Raw genomic sequence first — 20,288 nt, forward strand, 5'->3', positions numbered from 1 at the left:
TGAGACCAGATTTAAAATGTAATAGGAAATTTGGAAAGAAATTTGGAAATTGGGAGTCCTTGCCTAGCAACATTAGATGGCATTTTGCAAAATGTTTTGAATAAACTATTAGAAAGAAAGGCCATTGGATCCATTTGTCTAGGTTGCAGAACTGTTCTTTTTCAATGAAAGCAGTTGTAAGCAAACAAAATTGGCAGAAGTTGACTAGCACCTAAAAACTGTATAAGCAGTTGAGTTGCAGTTGACACAGTTTTCTGCAGGTTTGATTTATCCGTTAGTAACAATTTGGGCTAGATGGGAACAGTACTGTGGCTCAAGCATGCTTTGGACGCTCCATATCTCACGTGTAATCCAAACAAATGGATAGAAGGATATCTCAGTTGGTAGAGAATGAGACCCTTATCCTCAGGGTTGTGGATTTGAGCCCCATGCTCAGTGAAAGATTCCTGCATTAAAGGGGGCTGGACTAGATGATCATCATGACCCCTTCCAACTCTACTATTCTATGATTCTATGATCTCAGGTGTCAGGACTAGGAAGGATCAGCCTGAGATGCTGAAGAGCTGCTACTAGTAGAAAATGACAGTGACAGGGAAGATGGCCTGGCATGAAAAAGCGCTCTCTGTGGGCTCCCCTTTCAAAAATCAGTGTGTGCTCCCCCTTTCAAATAAAGAAGGGCTAAGCATGATTTCAGTGCGTTATTGACATATTTGGTTTTTTTAATTGCAAGTGGCTCACTTCCAGTAAACATTTTCATTTTTAAAACAAAGTGTTGTTGCCAGTGGGTTCACTAAGTGTTATTTTGGATATGCATTCTAAGCGTCCTTTTGCCTTATTAATGAGTGCAATAATGCAAGCGCTGGTTGCTTTGAGCCGAGAATCAATGGATGTTTTTATTTAAAGCATAGCAGGAATCGTATAATGCCCATGAATGCATTATTGTCGCTGGAGGGCTGGCTGGTCTAAACCTGCCTCTCTGATTGGTTTAAATCAAATCAGTCCAAGCACTTCATAAAAATGTCCTTGTCAGCCCAGTTTGGCTTGCAAACCTATTCATCTCTGTCAGTTTTTAATATTAGTACCAGCTCTTGGCAATAGTCCATTAGTACTGTACTTAATTGCTCATGTTACAGATGATTACCAATATAAAAAGCATTAATGTTTTCCCATTGTGGAGCTGTTGCTATGTACGTGACTCAACACATACAAAGTGTGCAAGTTGTTGTTATTTTGATCAGGAGGCTACAGTTCTTGTAAATTACAGTGGCTGATCACATAAAGTAAAGACAGTATGGGCTGGCTTTAGTACCGCAACAACACAAACCTGGATTTCTGATTTGTGCGCTGTCAGGATCCTGCATTTCTATGTTAGGTCATTTGGGATTTAGAAATCATTGAAAATCGTCAGTTTTCTCATAGAACAGTGTTCTTTGCCATGTGTTCTAAGGATATTGATATCAGATCAGATGCAGTTTTCACTCAATGCCAGTGAAAGTGAGTCAGGGGTTGGTTTGTTTTTCACCCCTGCGCAAAATACGCAATGGATGATTTTAGTTTCCCTGAGTAAATAGACATGATGCTGTAAATGAGCAGGAAGTTGTGGTTTTTGTTAGGGAACTCTCTCTCTCTCTCTCTCTCTCTGTCTCTCTCTCTCTTCATGATGTGTTTGTGACCTCACATTTCCTAAACAAAATGTAATTAAAAAGGAAACAGACTACACATTAAGGTTATGTGTTCTTCTATAAATTGTCTGTCCAGGAAGGTCCACTCCTCACACCCTTGACTGATTGTGTATTCCCTTCTGTAGAAGTAAATCTGAAAAGTTGTAACTCTGCCTGACAGAGAGTATTGAGATTACTACTAGAGATGCCAAAGCTCAAGAATGGTTTAAGGAAAGCTAGTAAACAAACGCACAAAGAAACACGCACACCCCTCTACAACATAGCCACATCCACATATTAGATTCTCTTTCTTTTCCTATCCTAGGATAGTTAAAATGCATGAAAGGTGAAACTCAAAACCCATTTGAGCCATTTTCCTGGCAGCAGACACCCAATAGCCTGCCGCCCCTCAGTTTCTGGTTGGGGAAACTCACAGAGTTATCTCCCATTGAGAACAAAAATGGACACTTCTTTCAACTTTGAAGAGCAACTGCCAGAAGAGATCAGGGCTACAGCATATGGGGTGGTTTTAACCCTTTCTCCCTGCACTGTGGCCCCAATGAAAACCCTTCTTCCTAACCCCTAAAAGCTGCTGTTGGTGCAAATGATAGCTTCTTTCTGGGGCCAAATATCAGCTATGGGAGAGGAATTTCATCAGGTTAAACCGCTCTCTTCATGCTCAGCAATCTCATTCTTGAGTTGCTGTTTAACACTGAAAAAAGAAGCATGTAACACCATACTACACGTTTAATGTAACTTGCAATTTGGGCCTTATGACAGCTATATTCTCACTTGAAGCTCCCTGCTCTGATCTTTATTTCCTGTCAGTTCCCCACCCACCCTTAAAGGGACAGGCATATCTTCTACAACAACATTCTGTATAGGACATTGCAGACTTTGTGTCCCAGTGTCAAACTTTAGTCATAAAAATGTTGTGTTTTAAGACGTCTTAGTAATCAGGGTATCTTGGACTACTTGAATTCCAAATGCCTGCTTTCTGTCTGTTACTGACCATTTTTTATATTTAGAGACAGCAGTGTCAAAATTGTTAGGATACTTCACAGCCGAACTGAAACCTGCCATGCATATACTCCATAATGTTGTGACATCTATTGTACAAAACCCATGGCATCATCGTACAATAGCCAGCATTTGAGCAGGGAGGGAGTAAATCACACGCAAGTGATAGGTTGCACATTTGAACTTGCTGAAGTGTGAAATCACAACAATCCACGCATGCAACAGAACCAGAGGGCTGTTAGATCTTTCCCTTCACATGCTTCCATGGTTCCACATATTTTTTGAATTACATTTATATCTATATCCCCTAGATTGTAGGGGTTGGATGTCAATGCATGGCATTAGGAGTCTTTACTTCCACCATCTGGAATACCTTGCGAGAAGCTTGCTTTCAGTGAAAAATGTTTAGGTGTGTGTATGGATGATGTAATTGAGATGTAAATAAAAATGTAGAACTGAAGCAAATATTTGTAAATATTCACATTTGCCAATTCTTCCATTCTAATTCTGAAAGCATGCGTTTGCCCTTGTAATTTCAGTTTGTATTTTGAATGGTTTCCCCTCAAAACACAAGTGGTTTCGACTTTGGCATCTCTTGATTTGAGTTGGCAGGCCTCAGAAATGAAAACTGATCAGCAGAAGCTGTCAAATACTGTCAGATGCTAAATACCATTGCATGCCAACTATCAAATAGTGTCAAACACCATTGCATAACAACTGTGAAACACCAATATTAAATACCATTGCATGCCAGTTATCAAATACTAAATACCATTGCATCCCAACTAGCAAAAGCTGTTCAACACCATCTGTCAAATTTGAAAGATTGAAATAAAATCTCAGACTCAAATGTATTATACAGAAATCAAATACCATAGGACATAAAATACAAATATCAGATATTTGATAAGCATTACAATATTCAGAGAACATGCGAGTATAGAGCTGTATACAAATTCTAATAGCAATAATAATTTGCAGACCCAAATTCTGAGGAGTGTTTTTTTGAAACTTTATTGTTTGTTTGTTTATTTCTAGACAACACTGTTTTTTAAAAAAATACAATTTCAGCTCTCTCTTTTTTTAAAAAAAAGTCCATGTCAGCAAAGACCATGAAGTCTTGGTTCTGTCAGTCTGATGTATTTTCTAACCCGAACTCATAAAGGAGCCTGGTTAGCCTTGGTTTCTCCTATAATTTCATAAGAGAATTTCTTGGATGTCTGCATTCAATTTTTCCACAGTAAAGTTTTAAGATGACTTCTGGGTGTGGGTGGGTGTCCTTGGTTGATGGTTAATACATTATCTTATTTGTCTAAATTTAGACAACCTTTCTTTCCTGTTTCTTCACTATACTTTAATCCCCCAAACTTGGGAAACACAAGCTCTGCTAAGTCTTTTTTTTTACAGGACAATAAAGTATTTTTCATCTCATCCATCCCATAAGGGGAGGGGGGGAGAGAGAGAGAAAGAAAGAGAGAGAAACTGGTACCTTTGAATATTATCTCTTTCCATGCTATCAAAATTCTCTTCCTCTCATCTCCTCTAGTGCTTTGTGAAAATTCTTCCACTTTGGGACACGTTGGACGAGTCATTCACATTGGGATGGTTATTTTCCTTTCTTACATGCTCTAATAAGCAGCGATGTCAGTTAACAATGTTGACATTTAAAATATCATAGGCATCTGGATTAGAGTCTATTGAAATGAATGGGGCACTTGACACCTTAAAGCTATTGTTACAGACTCCCTGCATTCTCAGACAGATGGTCCTTTTTATTGGTTACACTGATTCCTTGGTTTAAAAGGCCTCATTCCACAGCCATAACAGCAAGAGGTTTATTATATTTTAAAATGTAACCTGATACTTTAGAGAACAAGTCAGAGGCCTTTCTGCAGCCTTACGGCTGCTGGGTCTTCATGCTCCTTAAAAACTATGGATCCTGTCTTGGTCTTAAATCAGTCATTTGTAATGTATCTGAACAGTTCAAATGCTTGCTTTTACAAAAAAAAAAAATGTCCAGCTGAAGTGCCCTTAAGATTATTTCATGAGGGGGAAAAACACATCTCATATTCCAATATCCCCATCCTGATAATATGAAAAACGAAATCTATTTTTACTCACAAAACCAAGTTAGGTCAAAATAAGGCATTGGAAGCAGGTTCCTGAAACAGCTGTAAAGACATATACATATGCTGTGAGGAAATTTCATACACAAGAGAGTCCAATAGTCCAACCAAAATGTTATTTGTTTTTCTTTTCTTTGCTTAAAGTATTTAGAGAGAACTTTGTAGAAGTGTGTACATTTCAGGAGCATCTGTAAGCACTAACATCCTGTCCAGAGGGGCAATAGAAAAACCTATTATACCATCTATCTAAAAAAATATTTTAGTTCCCTTCACTAAAGGTTGTAATTAATAGGAGGTTTGGGGTTCAGGTTGTTGAAAACATCCCGAGGCAAAAATTAACCAGGTCTTGTTCCATACTGGAAACTTCAGCTAGTTCTTTGTTTAACCAAATAAAAGATTTTTCTTTTGCTAGAGCAATTCTCTCCCCCACTCTCCTGTGTTTCTTCTAGGAAGTAAATTTGCCCAGAAGTAAGCCTCGCTGAGTTTAAATTTGCCCAGAAGTAAGCCTCGCTGAGTTTAATAAGACTGCTGCCTAAATTTATTTGTATTGGCCATTGGGAATAACAAAATAGAAGTAAAGTTCAGAGACATAAAGCCATTTTTGTACAACAGAACTGCCATCTGTGGTACATGACGGTCATATATTAAATAAGAGTGAAGAAAGGCATAATATAACAGGAGAAGATGCAACAGTTTTCTTCCCTTATGATATGGGCTTCTCCTGTTTCACAGTCTGCATGATATATTTGCATACCAGCAAATCAGGTGCTAGATCAGCCAGTCTTGCTCCTCTCCACATGCGTGCCTTTTTTATTTTTCAAAGAGCCATATGTATATCCGTTTATATATTCATTTGTCCCCCTTTAAACAAACATAAATATTTAAAAACAGCTTCAAAACTGCTTCAGGGATTTTTTGTGTGCGTGTGTGAGGAGTAAGTGGACAGTTGATCCTCATTCAAATGCCGCCATATTGATAAACCTATACAAACAGCAGCTTATTTTGCGTCAGAAGACAGTTACCAGTCGGCAAATGAAGGAAACCTCCATCGTTCCCATAGTGGTCCGTTTGTACAGACCCAAATGTAACTTAAAATCTTATTAACTAAAATAATAATTATTGATCACCTCAGGCCTGTAGTAGTACTTGAACTGACTTTTGGCAGCAGGGCCTCTAACTGTCTCTAAGAAAACCTTTGCAATTTGTGAATTTCATTGTGAGTTTTCCACCAAGCGAGAGTTTGAGAATCAATTATTTGCCTTGGCATTTTTTCCTTCTTTGATAAATAACAAGAGGGTTTCTACTTATATTTCTGTCCTCGGGGCTTTATCATTAAGATTAAATAACTGTACTCTCAAGCATGCCACTGAACAAACATCTTTTCAATTATGTGAGTAATGGATGCTTTAACAAAAGAACTATTGAAAAGTCTGAAAGCATGTTTCTCTCCCCCCCCCTTCCCCTCTAAACTAAAAATATTAAAATTAAAGTATCTAGTGACAGAAGAATGCCATTGTTTGCTCCTTAAAGCAGATTCTTAATTCTCTAGTCAAAATGTCTTATGTGTGTTTGCAATACTTGTTCACAACTTGTTTTGTAGTTTTGAAAACTACCTGAAAGCCATTATCAAGAGATGCACAAAGTGTGTTGTTTTAAAATGGAGGAGCCTTCTGGTGGTTTGTGCTCCAATGTTCTCCCGCCGCTTGTGTTTGAAGCCACTTCAGGCACGATGCATAGGTATCCTGTAGCTTATTGAAGAAATACTGTCCCCCTCAAAGGAGCTTCCAATATGAAAACTTAAAGCAGAGTTGAACAGAGGTGTGTACTTTGAGAAAGTCATTGCACATGTGCAGATGACAGCTTCGTGGAATACAAGGGTGCCTGATTCTGGGGGCCGAGGTACTGCGGCTCCCTGATCTCTTTTTTGAAGGGGCCAGGACCAGACACATCTGGTAATGTACTTCAGATGAAGACATCCCCACCCGCTCACTGGTTTGTACAGCAAAATAAAAATGTGCTAAAACACTACAGGGGTGAAACAACCTCACTGCTTTTTAAGCCTCTAATGTTTACATAGCTTAAGTCTCAAGAATAAGCTTTCCTTCTTATCTGGGCTTCTTTGTCTGAATATTGTGGGAAAACTGAAAATAGCCTTTGGATCAGAACTGGATGCAGGCAGGATCTATGGAAGCCCAAGGACAGTGTTAGGTGAGGTTTTAGTGACTTTCTTTTCCATATATGCCGCCTTCCCATTTTTTGGTCCTATGTGAGGTACTTGGCAACCTTCCCTACTGGGTTTCAGTACAAGTCCCCGATTAAAGGAATAAAGAGAGCTTTCTGCAAGGAATGAGGTAGCATTGTTTGCGAACAAAGCAAAGCTGTGGTTGGTTTTGCCAGTAATGTACGTGTTTGATTTGAGCTACAGATCAGTACAAGTTCTCCTTGTGAATGAAGAAACTTATTTATATACGCGCACAATCGGGGAATTTAAAACAAATAGCACACCTTCAGAATGTTAAGTTAGGTTGTGCTTTGGGAGCCATATTGAAGTTCTGAGCAGGAAAATTTTGCAAATACAGTCTTCAGTATATGGTATTCAACCTCTTCTCTGCTGCAGCCACAGCAGGAAAGGTCGCAGCTGGGGGGGGGGGGCTTGCTTCAGTTTGCTAACTTAAGCAGCCACAATGCAAACGTGTTACGTATGAAAGTCCTAGTCATGCATACCTTCGATAAACACCCTTTATGTGTGGTAGAACGGCAGGATCAGGCATGGTGTGCGTACACACACTGGGCCTCTTATCTGTAGTCCGACAAAAGTAAGGCTAATGGCAGATGAGCCAAACTTGAAAAATAATGATTGATCTTCATGCATCAAATTACACATGTATGAATGCCTCATAGGGATCATCTGCACTATATATGTAAAGCAGTGTTAGGTAAAAGTAAAGGGACCCCTGGCCATTAGGTCCAGTCTCGAATGACTCTGGGGTTGCAGCACTCATCTTGCTTTACTGGCCAAGGGAGCCGGTGTACAGCTTCCGGGTCATGTGGCCAATATGACCAAGCCGCTTCTGGCGAAACAGAGCAGCACACGGAAACATCATTTACCTTCCTGCTGGAGCGGTACCTATAGAGCTACTTGCACTTTGACGTGCTTTCGAACTGCTATGTGGGCAGGAGCAGGGACCAAGCAATGGGAGCTCACTCCATCACAGGGATTCAAACCGCCAACCTTCTGATCGGCAAGCCCTAGGCTCTGTGGTTTAGACCACAGCTATCCCACTTTAAATCGTCATGACTTCCCCCAAAGAATTCTGGGAACTGTAGTCTGTTAAGGGTGTTTAGGAGACCCCTGTTCTCCCCACAGAGCTACAGTTCCCAGTGTTTTTTTACACTCAGTCCCCTTTCCCAGGGAACTATGGGAATTGTAGCACTGTGAGGTGCATAGGTGGCCTCACAACCCTCAGCACCCTTAACAAACCACAGTACCCAGGAGTCTTTAGGGGAAGTGGCATGATACTGCTTTATACATATAGTGCAGATGGAGGCATCCTTTCTGTGCGAAAGTTCTGTGCGAAAGTTAAGTGCATCAATAAATATTCCCATCAAAATCAAGGGGAGTGAAAAATGCTTAGCTTTGATTGGCACCCCCCTGTGTTAGAAGCATATTAGGAGAGATATCATGTGCCATCTGTTAGCATGTCCTACTGAACATGAGTAATTCAGTATCTACATTAGTGTGTACCCCCATCAACCTGCTCCTGATGTTATGGCTTGCAGTTGCAATGTGTGCTACCCTTAATTGGCGAGCTGCAAGCTATAAATAGCAGGTTTACGAATGCATTCTACTACTTTCCTGATTCAGTATGGAATGGCACTTCCCTTGAGCTCATGCAGTACTGTGAAGATAGAATGTCTTTAAAATAGTGGTATACTTTCAGGTCAGTGGCTGGAACTAATATGAAGCGCTAAAGAAAGGCCAACATCTATCGCTGCAAACCTCCTTTACGAAAAACTGTCCTAGACAGAACATTCACACATAAGGAGGTGCCAGTATTATTGATCTGTTCTTAATCATCACCATTCTTCTTGATCATCTTAGAGTCCCCATCACTGTAGGTGATCTTCACTAACTTGTTTTTATCGTAGAAAGACTCATGAAAGGGCAGTGGTTACCAGGCAGGTTTCGTTTTCCTGCTTGTACTGCTGTTTTTTGGAATCATGCAACTTCACCTCTGAAAAGGAATTGCCCGCCCCCACTATTTCGCTCTGCTCAGCTTGTTTGTGAAAATGGCCTCTTCAAAGTGCTAATGATGAATCAGTGTACACATATTAGTACCATTGTCTTTTTAACTCTTGTTCCCCCCCTCAAAAAAAACAAAACACCTCTGGAATATCAGTCTAACAGTTCCATATAGACTGTTGGAAAACTTTGTTTATTTGTTGTGTTGTATTTTTTAGAGACTGAAGATATTTTTTTTCTAATTCAGTAAACCTATGAAGTAGATTGTTGCTGACCTGGTTCTGCAAGCAAGTAACTTGAGACTGAGATTTAGATTGCTTCCACACACCACTCCAGACCATAACTGACAAACAGAAAGCATAGCAGGGAGTTTCTAAGTAAAGAGGTATTTCTGTTGTTGTGGGAGTTTAGTTACTTTGCTGTTACGACACAAAAGTGGATGTAACCCCTGTAGCTGTCATGCAAGCCCAATTGGATTACTTGTGACTAGAATGGATCCTGCCCCACAGCTTGTGGAAGATAAGCTCATTTGTGTGGGCTTTAAGCTCATTTGTGTGGAAATTCCTCTAGAGAACTGACTGAGGAAATCTTGACCAAGGAAACCTAGCAAAGACAGGATTCACCTGGAATTCGAATATTGGTTTGAGAGATTTTGGGGGGCTACATTTCTTACATTGCTATCAATATTCCTTTAATGATAAGAGTGTGGTACATCTTGGCTATTCTGCAGCAAGGATTGGTACGCTATAATTTCTGCCATTTTCCTAGCACCCCCTTTTTTTATCAATTCAAACTATTGTCACTGTAAGAAAAGGGTGTTGTGACAATTGAATCATTCCCGTGAAAGATGATTATGTATTCCCTTAGATCTGAATCACTTAAGAAAGCCATTCATTGTCAATGGAAAACAAACTGGGTCCTTGAGACTAATTTTTCGTCTCTAATGTGTCCATTGGTCTAAGCATGGGCGCATGGGTCATTTGCACATTAACCTTGGAGAGGTATACCCACTGTTTGGATCACGTGCACAGAGAAGAGGTTTTCAGCAGCAATCATAGGCAGCAAAAGAAGGAATCGGGGAAAACTGACTCGCAAAATGAGTAGTTTTACCCAACGTCCTTGAGCCCAAGCTACCTAAGAGTGAACTTTGCTAAAGTAAATGGAGCTACTCTAAGAGACACAGCTGGAGCTATAGGAAAAACAATGCCAATCATTTGATACACAGGCGGGAGCAATGGGCAAAGGTAAAAGGCCCTCTACAAACCAACAGGGATGGCGGAGTTCACACAAAAGCTGGCTGCAGGTATTGGCATCATACCTTTGCTGAACCAGGGCCATGATAGCTAAGCATGATGAGCCCTAAGTCCTTCCTGCAATATCTCAGAATAGCGCAAACGGGTAGAGCGTGAGACTCTTAATCACAGAGCCCCACGTTGGGTGAAAGATTACTACACTGCAGGGGGTTGGACTAGATCATCCTTGTAGCCCCTTCCAGCTCTATGATTCTGTGATAAGAACTTATGATCCCATCCAGTTCCAGTAATGGAAGAATGTAGGAACCATGCAGGAGAGGCAGGAATGGTTGCCGGGGGGGGGGGGGATTACAGTGTCAGAGGTTGAAATGGGTGCTATTGCCTTGGCATAGGAAGCTGCCTTTCGCCACGTCAGAGTTGATCACTTGTCTGTTTTGCTCAGTATTGGCTGCTGTGATTGACACCAGTTCTCCCAACAAGAGCTTGTTCTTCCTGTGTGTTTCCTATATTTTTACCTTACTCAGAGAAGCAAGGGGTGAGGCCAGAGTCAAGCGAGAAGAACGCCACTCCCATAGCATAAGAATGAGGTCACAATGAAGAGTTAAATATGGAGCTGGCAGCCTTGACTACAGATTTCCTTTCCTTTCATGCTCTCCCCCCCCAAGAGTTATTCTTCTAACCCCTTTTATTTTTATTTCTATAAATAGATGCAGTCCACTATTTCCTGCGCAATAGAGTTGGACTTAAAAGAGTAGTTGCTTGGCACAAGAATTAATCAGTATATGAAACATTAGTACTTATCACTTTAATATTTTTTTAAAAAACACACACACGCATAAGATTTTGAGTTGCATTTTTCCCATGGCACAGGAGAAGAATGTTGGCTAATGAAGGATAAGAGTTGTGTGGTTAATGCCTTTTATGAAATACTAATGATGAAGACATGTTTGACATGCTGTAAAATACATTTTTCTAATGTGAAGTTTCTGCCTTTTGTTGGAGATGAGACAAAATCCCCAGAGGATTTTAGAATTTGTAAATATAAAATTATCTGCCTCCATGGTTCTCCCCCCTTTTTTTTAAAGGCTGGCAGAAAGCCAGATTACTTACATTACTGTAATAGATTTGATGACCTCTGACTTCTGCTGTGGAGAAGTACATTGAATTTTTCATTACATCAGAGGATGCTGAAAGCTAAAAACTCAGAATACTAGGCACTAGTATTTAATTCAACATTTAGCCAAGCAAAATCTTTCTCCTCCCCCCACCCGCGCTAAAAGGGGGGGAGAGTACCCACAATTAAATGTAATGTATCTCTGATTGTGTTGGGATTAATAAAACACTGATTTGTTCATCCAGCTCGTATTGATTTTTAAGTTGCCTTTATTTATTTTTTTAAAAAGGATAATCTTGCTTTTCATAGTCATTGAATTTAATCAGAAGCTCAGTTGATGGCAAAGACTTCCCTACTGTTTCTGCTCTGGGCTGGAAAATGTTATTCTTGTATTATTCCAGTGGAAAAAATAGCCCCGTGCTGTTCAGAAATCTGCTGCCTGCAGAAGGATTGTTCTTTAATACGCTACTGCTTACACATTCTCGTTATGTTAATTATCCTATAAATAATGCATTTTATTAATCTGAATGTAGGCATTGCGTTCATAATAAAGGCATGTTCCACCCCCGCCCTGCAAACCCAAACCCTGGGTTACGTGGAAGTAAATGCCCTCCTCTTACTGTGTACTCCCCTCCTCTGCATTTCCTCTGTAGTCTTCCTCTTCTCAAAATTTAGACTGTAATCTCCTTGAGGGCAGAAATCGGCCTTTCTTTTCTTTTTGCTTATGAAATTCCGCAAAGCAGAATGCATATTGATGATATTCTTATGCGTAACAACAACAACAGCGATGGTTAAACCCACATCCCCATTCTTAGGCTTTCCGGCAAGATTGCTTCTTACGAATACAGGAACTCTTCTCCCAACATCTGACACTGAAAACTCTTTCAAAGTCTTTTTTTTAATTTTATTTTTGTACATGAGGGTTTATATGGATTGTGGTTCATTTTTTCTGTTAATATTTGCGAAACACCTTCTTTTATCTTGCACCGAGGTTGATTTAAATCGCCTAAGCAACAGCTATTTAGCACAAAATTGAGCTGCTCATTACAAGCGTGTTGCATTCTGTGGGGGAAGTTTTAAAGCAGAGAATCATATTCTGTCTGATTTGGAGAATATTGACCTGCAGTTGACAAAATACAGTTGACTAAATACAATGTGTGTGTGTGTGTGTGTGTGTGTGTGTGTGTGTGTGTGTGTGTGTGTGTGATGTTCTAATAGTATGTTAGCTGAAGGTTTGAATGTTCCACCAGCTTTATTTCCCTTGTACTATAACAGCTTCTAATAATCAAATGATAAGATCACATCCTGCGGGTAATTGTGTTGTACCGTGACAGGGCAACTGAAGGCAAGGAAGGGTGGGGGGACCACAGAGTGAAAATTCTAGCAAATGGAAACCTCTCTGTCAACTTGCAATTGTTCATAGCGTTAGGCTTCATTTTAATCCTCCTAAGCTCTCTGCTTTTTTTTTTTTTACTTTGCTTAAAAAAACTGAAAACCAACAACCCCACCTTGTTACTGTAGAGAAATAGCATTGCATTAGAATTTTTTGTCCAGGGTGGGGAGCTGATGCAAGTAGAACAAGCCGTCCTTGTGTTTTGATTCAATTTTTACCTTAGTCATGCCTCTCTCCAGATACAAGAAACATTTAATTCCAAATTTCCTGCTGTTGGCGCTAGGCATTTGACCAGCTATGTGAAATGTATTTTTGCCACTGTAGCCTCTGCCAACTGCTGAGCTCAGTGAAAAAAAGCAAAATCACAAAAATGGAAACAGCAGGCCCGTCCTCCTGTAACGTTGAACTCTCATCAGCCATGACTCCTAATTATCCTCTGACCTAATGAGTTCCAGGGATTTATATGGCAACAAAGAGGCAGGATGCTGTTGTCTTTTTGGTGGTCAAATTTAAAACTGACACAAAAGGGTTTCTCAGAAAGAGTGCTAACAGTGATTAATCTTATCAGGGCTGGCCTTTGTCCTGTTTCTGCTTTAACCAGCCAGGATAATCACACAGAATATTTTATTTAAAAGGCCTAGTGGTGGCGGAGTATCATCCTCTAATTTTAAAGCTATGAGCAGCTTTTGAAACATTTACTGACAAAATATGTAGATTTCAAATGGGCTGCCTGTTCCCATGGCAACCAAACAAAGTCAAACAATCCTTTCTGCAGTGTTAACAACTATTGCCACCAAAAAAAAAAAAGTATTTTGGTTAAATCTGATTCTTTAAATATTTAACACATGGCAGAAAAAGATATAAATATTGCTCTGGATGAAACTCAACCTCACCTCCTCTTGCTTAAAGTCCCAGGCACGGGAAAAGATGTTCAAGGGTGCCTTGAATATTTTGTGCTTGTTACAAATGAAATTTAGCAGCCTCAAGTATGAACAAGATTGTATTTCTTTCTCTCCCCCCCTTTTTTTATTCTGCCTTGTTATGCTTCTTTTTTTATTACATAAACATTAACTGTAATGTTACAGTGGGAAGCAAGTATTTGGCAAAGTCCGTATTATTTTGCTAAGCCTGCATAGAGAGAGCTGTTTTCAGTTTTAGCAGCTGTAACATGTTTAAACTCAGTTTGTAATGGGATCTGAGGACCTGCATTCCCCTTGGGCATTCCTTTAGCTTCATTACTGGCCAGCTGCCAAATTCAGGGCTCAAAAGTATTATTCACGCCTCTCTGCACATACCCATGTCAGAGCATGCTCAGTTCATGAATTTTGTTTCTAATATGGCATAAATGAGGTTTACTTTTTAACATAATTTATGTTGTATTTTATTAAAATGTGAAATACTATCATCGCAAGCAAGCTAATCCCGGCTCTCTTGGAGCCAAACTGTGTTTGAACATCTAAATTAAAACTGGATGGCTTGGAGCTGATTCTGGAATAACAAAAAAAATCTGTGCCTGAACAAAAAGAGTTTTCTATCTTGAACTCTTAGATTAAGCTATAATTAAAGAAGTCTGATATTTGAACAGATTAATGCTGTTTAAAAAGCAACGTCCATTTTCTTCAACAGATACCTATTGTGTGTGGGGTTTTTTTAAAAAAAATGTTTGCCATACTAAAGTTCATATTTTTAAAAGTCGGAGTCTTGCATTATTCCTGCTATGAATCATTCATTAATCATGTTTAATGCATTATAAGAACTTTAATCACTGGAGCTGAAACTCAGATTGTAAGCCAATCCATTCTTTTTAATAACACTGCTTATTTACCCTCATTTCAAGAGGCACTCTGTGGAGGGGGGGTGGGAATCAGATTGAAGCATCTCTGTCTCCTCCCCCAAGCAATTTTTCCATGGTTTGAAAGACAAAACTCTGTAATTAAAATTCTCTAATTGTCTCTTAAAATCGTTTTTGTTCCTGCCCACTGTGCCAACTACCACCTGGTAGACACTGCTTGCCCTTTTCCCCCTTTCCCTAGAGAATGAGCAATCTTCTGGCTCACAAAATGGGCCCTTATGACATTCCCCTAGATTCCTAAAAAAGAAGAGGAGGAAATCTATGCTAGTACAAGGTTTCTATACCAGTTGGACTACAGTTCCCATCAGCCACAGTCATGCCCAGGGGCCAGGCATGATAGGAACTGTAGTCCAACAACATATGGAGGGCAAAACATGCTGGAGAAGACTGCTCCATCTTCTGATGGAACCATACCTTGCCCACAGGATACAAGATGATACAGCCCAGAATATGCTGATGTTTGGTGGTGGAGTTGGCCACATCCCTCCTCCCCAGCTTCTTGGATTATATGTGCAACCCTGCTGGGCTGAGTTTTGTCTTCACCCCTTCCCATTGCACTCTGCTCCTCTAGCTTCTGACTTACGCAGGTAGCTCTGAGAATCCAAATAGTTATGGGAAAGCCCTCTGGGGGTTGCAGAGAAGAGAAGGCAAGAAGCATCTAGAGACAATGGTTGGAAGGGAGCTAGCATGTCTAGTCTGCGCTGTTTTGGAGGCAGATTTAAGGACTTCAGACCCAAGACCTGAGCTGACCCATGTGAGGTTCCTTAAGACCTGTTCACACCACAATCCACCCTGAGGTTCCAGTTGGGATTATTTGCTATTTTCTGTACTTCAGTACTTCCAGGTTATATATGGCACTGCTGTCGGGAATTTCTGTAACTCAAGTCGGTTGCTGTTTAAACAGGCCAAAGAACTAAATACAAAGTATTTCCATTAAAATCAATTTAAAGTAGTGGGGGAGATATGCAGCTCATCTCCAGTGACTCCATTTGGCTTCATAATCTCATTTATCTCAATGGATTTTTTAAAAAAAATGTTCTGCTTGTTGTAACTTGTTGGACCTGATCCAGGTAAAGTTACTTATGACTAACACTGCAATCCTATAGATGTGTACTCAGAAGTAACTTTAATGAGACCGACTTCCAGGAAAGTGTGAATTGGAGTGCAGACTAAATTGAACTTATGTGACTTAATTTAGTATCAGCTAACCTGTAAGTTTCAATAGACCTGGTCACAAATAACTTGAAGTGAATCAGAACCATTCCATTTTTTAGGTTTACACATAAAGACACATTGTATACCTAAACATGTAAAGTGTGAATATTACAGATGTTTGGGAAAGTGTGTATCATCTGAGAGGTTGGCAAACTCAGCTTTGTGGTTGCAAAATGTGTGAAAGACAGAGGAAATAATTTGATTCAGCAGCAGTTTGAGAAGAAGAAACAGCTTTCAAATCCAACTGCACACCTTTGACTTCTAGTTTTGAGTGGTTTTTTTCTTTCTTTCAAAAAACAGTTTTTAACATTGAACTTCTTACAGCCATTCCTTTTATTTTATTTTGGTCTTTTGGGTGAGAACTTCTAGAACTGATCAATTATTCGTTCTTTAGATTAATCCTGCCGTATGAGAGATTTATTAAAGGAGAAGAAGATAAGCCACTGCCTCCTGTGAAACCTCGAAAACAAGATAATGTCGCCCAGGAGGGGGAAAGTAAGATAAAATTGTCTGGAACAAAACGCATCAGAAATGAACACCAAAAGAGCAAGAAAGAAAAAGACAATGCACAGAAACCCCAGGATGCACCCGAGGTTAGTTTCCTTTCCCCGCTTTCTTCTTTTCATTAACTTTTTCATTCTGCGGGTGCTGCTTTGATTGCATAATGTCCAGAAATCATCTTTTGAACCAGGGCTCACGCAAACAAATCCTCTTTCGGGACCGGGCCACATGTCCCTTTTTACTGACATGGCGTCTTCAGGGCCTAAAAAGACACAAAAGCGTATACCTATGTGTTCCAGTGTGCACAGAATCCATTATGTGTCCGTGTAAAAGTCGCGTGCTTTTCTGCAGAACCCGGGTTGGTATTCCCCAGGTCTCTCGTAATATGCAGCTAAGAATTCTGAAGGTATATGTACATACTTTGTTCATTTCAAACATCTTAACATTAAGAATAATGTAGTGGGAAAGGTCCTTAGTTTACTCAGAAGGACTGAAGTATAACTGATGGTGATTTGACTTGTGTGATTGTGGAGGGCATGGAAGCGATGACAGAGATGCCACCTCTGGAAAGGTCATCAGTACATGTGGTACATGGGCGGTTGTGGGGGTGTGTGCCGTGTGGCTGGTAATGTCTTACAGCCTCCCATGCCTTCCACACAGAAGAACCAGGAAGTATCCAATGGAAATGACAAGAGGAGAACCAGGCTCAAAGACGCTTGAGAGTAATGCACTTTTTATTATTGTCCAGTGTATCTTGGCCCAGATAGGCCTTACTCAGGGATATTTCTACCATAACCAATCACATGGCAAAATAAAAATTGTTTAGAGTTTTCTTTAAGGAAGGTGATAATGTCAATTGTTCATATTGTTTTGTAGAAAAGCCACTTTGGAAGGCCTGTTTGGGCCAAAACTCTTTAGCGTCTTTAATATTGGTTCTCCTTTTCTGTTCTTCCATGGACTTGACCTCCAAAGCCTGGGTCAGAATATATTTTTAATACAACCACAGTCTTTGCAATAGCTTCTTTGGAGCATTTCCCTCACCCACCCCTGCTCCTTTTAAAAAAAATTAATTGTAAACTGAGACATATTTTGAAAAGGCACAATCTTTATTAAAATATACATAAAAGAGGGCATGCAGTCTGTTTAAGCAACTGCTAGATTGCAACAGAAATTGCCAAAAGCAAGGAAATACAAGTTAAGTCTAGCATTCCATTCCTTGTTCATCCCTTTGTGCCTTGTTATTTATTGCAGGGAGTTTGGATCAGCGAGTTATGTTACATACCATATGTGCTGCAATAGAAGCTAAGCACAACGTAACAAGCCAGCGATGGAGTGTCAATCTAAACTTTGAACTTCCTTGCTTTTGTTGTTTAGTATCTCAAATTTCCTGCGACTTAAACTGCAGTTATTTTTTATGTGAGTCGCAGGTCAAGTTCTCAGATGGAGAGTAGAAAGTGCACAACACAAAATGCAATTATGTGGGCTTCCGACTGCAAGAAAATAGCAGTGTAATTCTTTTCTCCCGTCAGTCAGTAATGTTGGATGTTCTTGATATCAAATTCTCACAAATGTATGAGGGACCTCAGAAGGCTTTTAAGCAAATCATTTTTCATAAGTTTGAAAAATATAATTCCTCTTTCCCTCACATATGAAAGCACCATGTAAAAACTATTCCGCTTCTGTTGTGCCTCTTAGGTTGGGGAACTGAATTGGATCATTGCTGCGTTTATGTTTGCAGTTTATTTGTAACCCGTTTAGAGTGACTCCTTTGTGGTGGGGAAAAGCGGGTGTAAATCTTTTAAATAAGAAATATTTGTTTGTGGGGTGGTGGGGTGCAATATTATTTTGGGATTTGGGGCAGGGGGCTGGTAAGCCGACTAATTTGTAAGCCAGAGAGAGGGGAGTAGTGGCATTTGCAGATCTTTCGTAGCTAATGTTGGTTGGGGTAATATGGAAAGTTATTAAAGAGAGTGGGCACAAAACCCACACAAATTAAGTGCAAGCAATCTCATGGCAATCCCTGAGACTTATGTTAGTCACAATCCACTTATTGCTTTCAGGGGGACTTAGGACTTGCCCACACTGGGGCAAATGTGGAATCACACCTTTCCCCCCACTTCAAATGCAGGCCCCCCCCATCTTGGCCATTTTGGACTTTCTGGGGACTGAAAAGCCCTGCATTCTCTTATAAGATGATGCCCTGCTACATACATACAAACATGCATGTATCATCTAAGGAGAAGAAGAGTAGTCTATGTTTCTTCAGAAACATAACAAATTTATGAAAATTCAATTGATTATTAGCGTGATAAAAACTGCCTTTCCTGATTAGCCAGGGACACATTTTTGGCCACTTCGTCTAAGCCAGGGGTATCCAACCAGTAGATTACGATCTACTGGTAGATCCCTGGCTGATCCTAGTAGATCGCGGGATCCTTATTGTGCACAAAAAGTTACAGGGAAAAGCTAAAAACTCTGTGCAATCCTCCCCACAAAAGATCAACAACTCTGGGCAATCCATCCACCCCACGCACGTTCCTCCTCCCTCCAATGACAATGGGTAGATCACTGCCAGTTTTTTTATACTGGGAGTAGATCACAGTCACATGCATGACCTAAGCTATTGGCTGATCATTGCAGTCCTACCATATGTGTGTGTTTGTGTGAATTTGTGATGCATACATCCAACATCCTGCAGCTCTGCCCTATCTAACCAGCTTCAGCATACCAGTTTACCAGGAAGCTGGGCTACCTGTATGTAGTAATAGCTTTTGTGTCTTGTGAAAGCCTGATTCGCTAAGGCTGTTTTAAAACTTAGCAGGCGGCAATCCCAGGCCAGGCACCAGTAACCAACCAGGTTGTGGACTGGCTGAAGGGCCTCTCACCAGCCATACAGCAGTTTCCCTGCAACACCCTCCTCAGATGGTTTTCAGAGGTGGCAAATGTAAGCTGAGCCCCCATCCACAGTGGCCACCAGTCATTTCAAGTAACCCAAAATGTCATGCCCCGGCCCATCAATCTATGAAATGGTAACTTACCCAACTTAACTGCCCTGGGTTTTGAAATCAGTTTTCAGTGCTGTGCGTGAAGTTTTTATTAGGCCGAAAACAGTCAAAAGAACCCAGTGTGCATGTTGAAATAATAACCATACATCTCTCTTGATTATGATCTGCCTTCAGGCTTCATGTTTCTGCAAATATGTGAATAGTTCCCATTTAAAATAATCCTGTAAAAGTACTCCAAGTGGTAAGATTTTTAACTTGACACATCCTGAGAAATATGCACTTTCAAATATTTTCCAAGAAATGTTTTTCAGTGTGAACAATGAGGGAGAAAGCTATCTTGTAATGACTCGTAACTGTTTGTGTGAGCATGCTGTTAATTGGTTACAGTTCAGTTTAGCATTACATTTGACTCTGTTTTGTTATGATGGCTGTAACTGAGTACAAGATGAAATATTATTATTCCTCTCGTACATGCTGCTCTAGCACAACTGCAAGCTCCTATCAAAGTGTTGCCCAACCAGGGAGAGAGGGAGAGAGAGAGAGAGAGAGAGAGAGAGAGAGATCCAGTTATTAACTATCAGTTTTTCTCCGTCTGCTTTACTCATCTGTCTGGTATTTTCCTGTAATTGTATAAGCTCTGGAGGCCAATGTTAGAATTTTCGCAAAAGGGCTAATGATGATATTTGGACTGCAAAAGGCATCTTTTACTTTGAGTTTCTTTGCGGAAAAAATTATGGAAGCAGTCACAATGAGTAACGGACACTTTAACTAATAGGAAATAGAAAAACCCAACACATAGGAAAATTTAAAAGCAGCTGCAAAGACGTAAATCTTGGAGAAGATTGTGATGCATTGGCTGCCTTGCATCCATCTCTCACATGACGCCCTCTAATGCAGCATTTAGA

At 40.2% G+C, this 20,288-nt stretch overlaps 1 protein-coding gene across 4 annotated transcripts in view; it reads left to right on the forward strand.

The window, feature by feature from the left end:
- Positions 1-20,288, forward strand: part of ARID5B (AT-rich interaction domain 5B) — a 178,514-nt gene that overhangs the window by 149,418 nt on the left and 8,808 nt on the right. For all 4 annotated transcript variants that reach the window (XM_083740267.1, XM_083740266.1, XM_083740268.1 and 1 more), the window contains one exon: positions 16,272-16,470. In XM_083740267.1, the coding sequence (XP_083596393.1) occupies positions 16,272-16,470 (199 nt within the window). The remainder of the gene's footprint in view (positions 1-16,271; positions 16,471-20,288) is intronic.

The sequence above is a fragment of the Podarcis gaigeae genome (assembly GCF_964106915.1).
Source record: "Podarcis gaigeae genome assembly, chromosome: 5".
In the NCBI taxonomy this organism is placed as follows: Eukaryota; Metazoa; Chordata; class Lepidosauria; order Squamata; family Lacertidae; genus Podarcis; species Podarcis gaigeae.